The sequence below is a fragment of the Telopea speciosissima genome, chromosome 1 (genome assembly GCF_018873765.1).
Source record: "Telopea speciosissima isolate NSW1024214 ecotype Mountain lineage chromosome 1, Tspe_v1, whole genome shotgun sequence".
NCBI lineage: Eukaryota > Viridiplantae > Streptophyta > Magnoliopsida > Proteales > Proteaceae > Telopea > Telopea speciosissima.
In genome coordinates, this window is record NC_057916.1 from 67276911 (window position 1) to 67286440 (window position 9530).

A 9530-nucleotide genomic window follows, 5' to 3' on the forward strand; every position below is an offset into this window, starting at 1 on the left:
TGAAGAAGACGAAGACTTAGATGGAACTGCTCCTCCTCCTGCTCAAGTTCAAGAAGGTATTCTGGCATCCTTGCACGATTGGGTGTCAAGCATTGATGAATACATGGATGAAGCCAACACTCGTATCATAGAACTTGAACTTGGACAACAACGGATTCAAGATGATGTGGCATCCCTAGGGGCTAATGTGAGAAAAGGTTTTGACAACATGTACCTGCGCCAAGACAAGATTCATAACTCCATTCAAACTCTTGCTCTAAATCTTGGACATCTTTCTCTTGATACCCTGGGAGCAACTCCACAAGGAGTTCCACCGTCGTTCGCCGGTGCATCAAGTTCTATTCCCCCTCGTCCACCTCTTGATCCTTCTACTTGATAGGTTTTTACCCTTCTTTTTGATAATGCCAAAGGGGGAGAAGTACTTAAAGTTTGAAAGTTGTAATAATGAATGTTCATGAATGTTTATGTTTTATGGTCTTATTATAAAGAATTGTTATCCCTTGTATACATTATTGCTCTCCAGTATTTATCTTTTGTGTCCTATTTGTCATCATCAAAAAGAGGAAGATTATTAGGAAAAATGACCCTATACCCTATACCCTCTGAGTCATCCTTATGATGATGTTTTGACGATAACAAATAAGACTTGGACTAATGCTTGTGTTCTAAGTGTTTTTAGAGTCAAAGTATAGCATCAAGTGAGGGGGAGCATATACAAGTGTACAAAGACCATGTTCAAAGAAGATTGAAGCTTGAAAAACAAAGTCAAACTTGTGGAAGCTCAAAGTCTCGCAAAATTGAAGACTCTCGATTAAAAGCATTGTAAAAATTACAAATATGTATTTCTTGTTGTTTTTAAGTCACATTCGATTTAATGCACACACACATGCATGCATCCATCTAGAATGACCTTAAGAGGCTTTTTTTCTTTTTTTTTTTACCCCCTAACCATGTGACCAAGTGGGTTTGAAATACCCAAAATAAACCCCAAGGAAATTAGACTTAAAATACTCTGTAGTTGCCCAATCTGGCATACCGGTTTCCAATCCAGCATACCGGATCAGGGGTAAAATATCAGGAAATCACTCACAGTGTTTAAGTTAAGCATGCTGGATGAGATCCAGCATACCAGATTCCTGAAGTACTGCAGTGAACACTAATCCAGTACACTGGATCTCTATCCAGCATACCGGATCACCTATATCTGTTTAAATATAACCGTTATTCCTTATTTTTTAAAAGGAGTTAGGTAATCCGGCATACCGGATTCCCATCCAACATACCGGATTATTTATGGACTATTGAATATAATTCTTAATTGGATTCCTAATTGGCTCTAGACCTCTAGCCTATAAATACCCTCTTGATTAGTGTTTTAAACACAACAATTATCCACAATCAAGAACTCTAAAAGATCAATTACTCCCTAGTGAGATTATACATTCAAGATCAAAGAGGATCAAAGAAGTTCAACGTCACTCTTGCTACCTTCATACATATTTGCATTCAAGCTGCATAGATTGAAAGGTAGCACCTATTCTACTAAGGTTTGAGGTAATCTTAAACTTCTTAGTATTTTACTTTACTTTGTTTAAAGTTGTTGTTGAGTCCTCTTGCTCGGAATCAAGAGAAGGAGTCCTCTTGCTCATTAACTCAAGAGTAGCTTTTGAGTTCTCTTGCTCATATTCTCAACAGTAGTTGTACGAGTCCTCTTGCTCACTCAAGATTCTAAATAGTGAAATTCTCTCTAAGGTGAGAGGAGTTGACGTAGGCACATATTGGCCGAACCACTATAAAGTGCTTGTGTCTCTTTGCATTGCTTGTTCTTACTCTTCTCTATCTTTATTGTTTGGTTTTAATTCCATATAGTTCTTTTAATTTTCGAATCTACACCTATTCACCCCCCCCCTCTAGGTGAATTTATAGTCCTTTCGTATTTCATCGCTTTAGTCTGTGTTTTTCATATATGTAAGGTAGTTTATTATGTTCTAGTTCAATTTATAACGTCTGAATGTAGTTCATAACATCTCCCATCCCCGTAATAAAAGAGAGAGAGAGATTCATCCTTATGTAGCATCTAATACAGAGAGACTGGCTTCGGTCGGGCGAGGTGGGTGCCTAACACCTTCCCACACTCGTAACCTGACCTCTTACCCGAATCTTTGGTCAGACCATATGGAGTCACGTAGCCCGATTCCGTTCACAACGGATAGGGCTATACTTAATGGGTCCTAGGCCCTAACCCTAGGTGGCGACTTCACATTATGTTAGCATATTTTCATGCATGATCCCAATCCCCATTTATCAATATTATACATTGACAATATTATCCATATCAATACAAAACAGTCGCCAAGAAGGCTGCGGAAACCTCGTCAGAGACGCGAGGACCACGGTACTTACAACATGCATTATTTTTCTATAAGAACTGGAAAAATTAAGTAGTAATATAATCTTAAGAAATGTAAAAAATAATCACCACTATAGGGATAGGGTAAGACTTATCTTATTGCAAGTAATTCTTCAAACAACGTCACACTTAGGGAGGCACGCGTCCAGGGTGCTGCCAGGGGCATCTAGCAATTGAGCTATGTCGCACACATTTTGATGCATACCTAGGGATATGTGCGGCACAACACAACGGCTGGCAGCGCCCTGGGCGTTCCCTACCCCCTGAGACGATCCTGACCCTAATCTCCTTGGTGAAGCACTGTGGCTGTTGCAACAGTGATGAAAGTGTATCAACTTGCTGATTCTTATGGGCAGTGACTTGTAGAGAGAGAGAGAGAGAGTGTGTGGATAAATGTGGAAAAGAGAGACATAGATGATGGACACCAGTGGTGGACCCAGAAGAGCCACTCACATGGGATTGGAGTATTGGCCCTCGGATAGCTTGTAGATCCCATGTGGCAATGTCCATTAATGACGTTAACAACCATATAATATAGATTCTATAATTCGAAATTTCAATAAAATATATAATCATTGTATATAATTTATCATGTTAGCATGCAAAAACCTTGCAATGATTCAGCCAAAGAGAGGCTTCATCGGTTGCATGGTTTGAGGTATCAGTCTCGATCGACCCAAATTAGTACCGGTACAGTTCGATCTCGATATTTTGTCGATCTTGTATAAATATCACGTTACAAATAAAAGGTAAAATTATACAACAAAACCGTCTGATCCAAGTTGATCCGTGTCAATCCATATCGGTATGTGTTGTTGTTGAAATCTTGAAGGCTGATGTGTCATTGAGAGACTTTTGCATAACCTGAAACAAGAAGAGGTGAAAGAGCACAAGAGAGGGACGGAGTTGGACTCCGGAGACTCTCGATACTTAAATCAAACTTCAGGCAACAATAAAAGTTTGAAACAATAAGAAAGCAGTGGGGTGAGCAAAATGGTGTGACATGAAGTTCTGATAATTTACATAACAATCCATATTCATATTTATAAGAAGGGTTATGCATGAATTCAACTTTGTAGCATGCAGGTGGAGTATAGACTTTTCAATCTATGAGTGGTGGAGTTTATAAGTGGGCTATTATTGAGTGTATCAGAGCTGCAGCGCCACCAAAGGTAAAGCATCAATATCAACAACAGATCAATATAAATCGGTCGACATGGAATAGATATGGTATCTATCGGTATGGACATGGATATCGTAACGTATCGCTGGCGACCGATACCAATGTCTATAAGTAGAACTAAATCCTTGAGCATTAAAGAGGTGCACGTGAACGGCAGGTGGGGTACGGAGATGAGAGATCAAAGAAAGGCGCCAGAGTCTGGCTTAAGATGGTCGGGACGGCTGAGGACAAGGCGGCTGGCTTACGACATTCGATGCTTCAGCTACGGTAGCAGCTCAAAACCAGGTTTATAACAAGGAGCCGACCGAAGGTGTTCCAGTTTGGAATCAGGTGACCCCACATAGATATGTGGCTATAGATATAAGACAGAGACAATTTGACAGTGATTGACAGAGATCAGTGAGAGTGAGAGAGAGAGAGAGAGAGTGAGATAGATTATCTTTCAACCTAGGAGAAACGTATCGTATCACATCTTCTTGCCACAATTTTAGGGTTAAATAGAAAAAGACTGATTGACAGAGAGAGAGAGAAGCCTAGCTTTTAATGAGAGTGTTTGTATGAGAGAGAGAAAGAAAGACTGACTGTAGATGTGTTTAAAATATCTAGAGACGGTGGAGAGATGTGAAAATATCTATCTTGTGAGTATGAGATAAGATTTGTGATTGGTTAAAGTAGATTTCCCTAAAGTTAAGAATCTAATAAATAAACCAACTACTTTGTAACAGGGAAAGAGATAATGAGAAGATAAGACACTAAATAATCTTTAATTTTTTTTTCTTTATTTTGTTAAAAGACAGCGAGTAATCTTAATTAATATAAGAAAATAATTTTCCAAGAATATCTAATTATGATTTCCCTGTTAACTTCAGTTCCATTGGTACCCACCCTCTTGGCTTTTTGTGCTACACAATTGTCTATGGTCTAATAGAGCATCATATCAAACACTGCATGCATAGTTCTTTCCCAAGAAAAAATCTTATCTGGGTAAGACTTCAATGAGTCATAGAAGAAAACTTGAATTATATCCTAAAATCAAGTAAAGATAAAATCTTATTCTGTATTTCTGAATCAGAGCTTAATGAATTATGAACATCTATTTTAATTGGATATTTTCATTTGATAATGATTGTCTGTTTTGGTAAGAACAGAATCATAAATAAAAACAAATTGATAAATAATAATTGATTACTCCTACTTTCATCTTGTTTTGAATTACTTTGAGTGATGACTTAACCAATCTGGAACTGTTGAATAATTAAGATTTTTTTTGTACTGTCCAAATGTCAAATTTGTGATTCAAAAAATCAACTCAGCCATATGACTGATCATTTATTAAATATTTTTTTTAGATATTTTCATTTGTTTCACATAGAAAAATTATAAAAATTACATATTAAAATAATTTTTAATGTTCATTTATAGGAGAGATATAAAGATAATATAAAATATCTTTGTAACATTGTAAAGTTATTTAAATATATATATAAAAAAACATTATAACCAACTTGATACATAAAATACCATTATAATCAACTTGATGCTTATTTAAATATATACATAAATACTATTATAATCAACTTGATGCTTCCCCCCCCCCCCTCCACCTTTTTTGGCCTAGTGTAGGTGGCATCACAATGGTCTACACAATGGGTAGCCTATGAATGCCCCTTGGCAATTTTCCCACCAGTCTACCACACAAATGTATACTCTTTTTCCCACTCTTTTTCCCATTGAAGCTGATTGGTGTGGGTCATGTGGCAAAAACAAAGATTTAGAAAGGATTAAATCCTAAAGAAAATTGCAAGGTTATTTGATAACTTGAAATTACAAAGGAGAAAATCTAATACATGATCAACCAAAATATTGAGTTGGATTTTTGAACCACAAATTTTACATTTGTCTAATCTAAGATGACATCTTATTCACTCAAATAATTCATACCAATCATGTCATCACTCCAAGTGACCTAAAACAAGGTAAAAAGTTGGACTAATGCTTGCCATTTATTGCTTTACTCATCTGTATTGTTTTGATTCTGTTTTCACATTAAAATAGAGAATCATATCAAATGGACAAACCCAACTACTGTAATAGTGCAATTCATAATTCATTGAGCTCTTAATTAAAAATCCAACATAATTTTTTCTATCATTCTCATGTGCTTGACTTCATATGATTCAAGTTTTCTTGTAAGATCCATTGAGATATTGCAAACCTAAAGGATATACCAATGGAAAACAAATTCAACAATGGATTAACTAGATAATCTTGGTTTTCTCATAAAGAATTCATCATGTCTTATCTTTCACTCATCTCCTTCCCTGTTAGAAAGTCATTGATTCATCTGTTAAATTTTAGCTTAATTTTAGGAAAATTTACTGTAATCAATCACAAATCTTATCTCATATTCACAACATGTACACTCCACGCCCATCCACCCTCTCCCCCCTCTCTATATCTCTCATTCTCATACACAACACCCTAAAGCCAGTTCTCTGCCTCTCCCCAATCAATATTCTTGCCTACTTACTCCCCAAAATTGTGGAAGAAAGATGTTACCTGCCTCTCCTTATCCTAAATCCCAGTCCCATCTCTCTCTCTCTCTCTCTCTCTCTCTCTCTCTCTCTCTCTCTCTCTCCTATAGAACTAACTGACCAGGAGCTGATCACCGCATCTAAGTGGCCCCACCTGAATCCCAACCTGCAGCACCGGTGGTCTACTTCCTAATTGAGCTGCCACCGCAGATGAAGCAACCACACTTCTTTTCCTCCTCTTAGGAGACCCATTATTTAAACCTAATGTCGACGATGGAGGAGGAGGATCCGAAGAATCATTCTTCGAGGTTACAGAAACCTGATCGGAATCAACTGAGCTAAGTAGAAGCGGAAAATTTAACAGAGCTCTTGAACCACGCATCCTATAAGCAGCTCGATCGTAAGCCATCGCAGCATCTTCAGCCGTCTCAAACGTTCCAAGCCAAACTCTAGCTCCATTCTTCGCCGGATCTCTAATCTCCGCCGCAAATTTCCCCCACGGACGTTGTCGTACACCTCTATAATGCTTTCCCTTCGACGGAGCCGCAGCTGGAGCTGTTATTGAAGTTGAATCCTCCGGCGAAGCAGAAGAAGTCACAGCCATCGTTGTCTCCTTTGGCTCTGATTTAACGTCAATCGCCGTTAAATCACTGATCGGACTATTGATGCTGCTGCTGCTTCTACTATTCGATGATTCTTCAGAGAGTGACGGAATCCATCCAACACTGACGGCGTCATGAAGAACACCGTAAACCACCATATCTTCCGAATCATCAACCTTTAATGGTAGATCTCCCCAATTATCTGTTAAGCAGTGGAAGAGACTGCCAAAACTTGAACTCCTGCAATACACCGAAGCATCACCGGAGTTCCTTGAAGGCAAGCAAGTCGCCGATGACTCCGATTCATCTAGTATATGCCTTCGAATTGATTCAAGAAGAGCGAAATCAGATCCTTCATAGTTAAGCCCTAACATTTCTACACGTCTCTGTTTTTTTTTTCCCTTCTTGTGTTCTTCGTTGATTTTGAGTTTCAGGTAGCAGAGAGTAGAGACGATCCAATTGGAACAGAGGAGAGGTACGAGGCTTTATATAGAAGGAAGACCAGTGCATGCGTCTTGCCTTTTTGTTTTTCTATAAATAGAGTTACCTGGTCGCGTGGCTCCGACGCCAAGATACACAACCATGTGAAACTACCGTCGTGCCCAGGGTTTGCATGAGAAATTTCGTCCAAGTGGCGGGGTTGGAGAACTTTGTTAAGACACGTGACTTCAATTCCATGCGATTTCACCCAAAAAAAACAACCAATGACCTTATTATTTGGGTTGAGTGAAGATTTGGATAGAGGCATAGAGTTATCGGTTGTCGGTAACTTGAGTGTTAATTGGAGCCGTCAATTTTACAGCCATTGCGATTCGATAAATGTGGTAATGGGGGGAAGGAGAGGTGGGGTCCACATATGTAAGAAATATAAGACATAGATGGCCCACTTAGAAAGCAAGTGGTTGTGGAAGTCTTATTGGTTTGGTGGTGGTGGTGGTGGTGGGGGTGTATAAGAGACAGACACAGAGAGAGAGAGAGAGTGTGAGTGTGTGAATGAGGAAGAAAGATATTTTACAAAGATGGTGTACGGATACACCGACCTTGGATAGAGAGAAAAAAATGAATATATGAGTGGGTTGGATAAGACCCTCCAAATTTGTCAATAAATGATTAAGAAGGGGCAGGGTGGTGGGCCCCACAATTAATTGTCGAACTTATCTTTACCACCCATTAACCAAATTTTATTTGTTTCAACGAAGTAGATGATTCCACTTGTCCTCTTTTCACAACACTTACCCTTTCTCTTGTCGTGTTTCTCTCTAGATATTTTTCTTCGTAAGAGATATTTTATGGTGGGGTCCACAGAGCTTTGGAAACTTCGAATTGGCTAATGGAAGTATGCAAATCCAAAGGCGAATATCTGTTTTAGCTTTTTAATACTTGATTGTCTCAAAACTCTCTCTCTCTCTCTTTCTGCTTCACAGCCTGCTAATTTAAAGGGGTTAGAGATCACAATGAGAACATATTCATAAATTGATTTCTGTCTTATTCATTCCACTTAAGGCATGCTTCGTTACAAACAGAACATTCAATAAAAAATAAATAAAATCAAATGGGTAGCTTTCCTTTTGAATTTATGGTGGTGCTCTAACTACCCGACCGATCAGGGTCGGTTGGTATGGGCGTATGGGAAAAATCCTTTTAACTTTCCTCTTTGGGTGTGTGGTGGTCCATTTTCGGATTACCCAAGAAAAGCCCGGTCTCTTTGGGCCTTTTGAGTTGGAAAGGTTGATGGGCTCGGAGCCCTTCTTATATTCTTTACTGATTTCATGCATCTTTGACTAATTTCTAAATAAGGGAAGTGTTCTCAGTAGGGTTAATGGGAGAGCACACAAAGGCATCAAGTGGGGCATCATTTGTACATTTCATGGGGGTCAGGGCAGTCATTTTGCCTTCCAATGTGTCTGGGTGTAGAGCGTACACTCTCAGACAGAGTTCTTTTTTCCTTTTTAAATTAAGTTTTCCTTCACGTAAAGTGAATAAATAATCTCTTCACCAATGGTGATGTGATACTATGATTGTACTATGGATTCATCATTAACTCATATCCCCATTGTTCATCTGTTCCAATCAAAGGGTCAGATGAGGAAGATGAAGAGATTCTCTCTTCATTATAGGTGGAGAAAGACTAGGTCATATCTTGCTTCTCTCTAGTGAATTCTAGAGCATAACTCCTAGAATATAAAAAAGGGAAGGGATTCAGGCACAGGAGATTGGGGGAGGGGAGGGGGGCGGAGGCGAGGGTGTTGTATTCATTTTGGATGAACATAAATACCTATTTAACGACATTTAATGTTGACTGTGCACATACACGATCGTGCATGAAAACCTTTTTGGTAAGGTCCTGTCCGCAGCCTTATGGGACCGAAAAAGTATCTCCTCTAGTTCCTTGCCCGGCCCAATTTCCCTAGTGCGTGTAGTAAGGGGGTGGATCCCACCCGGGTAGAGTGTTTAAGCAGGGGTAGAGTGGTCATTGTGCTCCCCTCTTATTACAGGCATTGGGGGAATGGGCCAGGCAGGGCACTGGAGGGGACAAAGATCCTTATGGGACCTTCGATTTGGCTCCTGCAAATCAAATGGTCATTATCTGTTTTACCTTGAGCTCTTCATGGTCTCAAACTCTCTCTCACAATGAGATGATCATATTCATAATTGATGTTTGTCTTATTCTGTCCACTTCAAGCATGCCTGGTTACATTAAGAGTATTCCAAAAAAAAAGGGATACCACCCTTTGTATTCATAGTGCTCTAACTACCCTACCTTTGGGTGTAGTGGTCCATTTCAGATTATCCACGAAAGC

General features: G+C 39.0%; 1 protein-coding gene across 1 annotated transcript; it reads right to left on the reverse strand.

Moving 5' to 3' along the window:
* Positions 1-6239: 6239 nt before the first annotated feature.
* LOC122653350 (ethylene-responsive transcription factor 2-like) lies at positions 6240-7128 on the reverse strand. The gene has a single exon (XM_043847271.1). It carries the CDS (start codon positions 7101-7103, stop codon positions 6240-6242), a length of 864 nt encoding a protein of 287 aa, XP_043703206.1. The 5' UTR covers positions 7104-7128.
* Positions 7129-9530: the final 2402 nt, after the last annotated feature.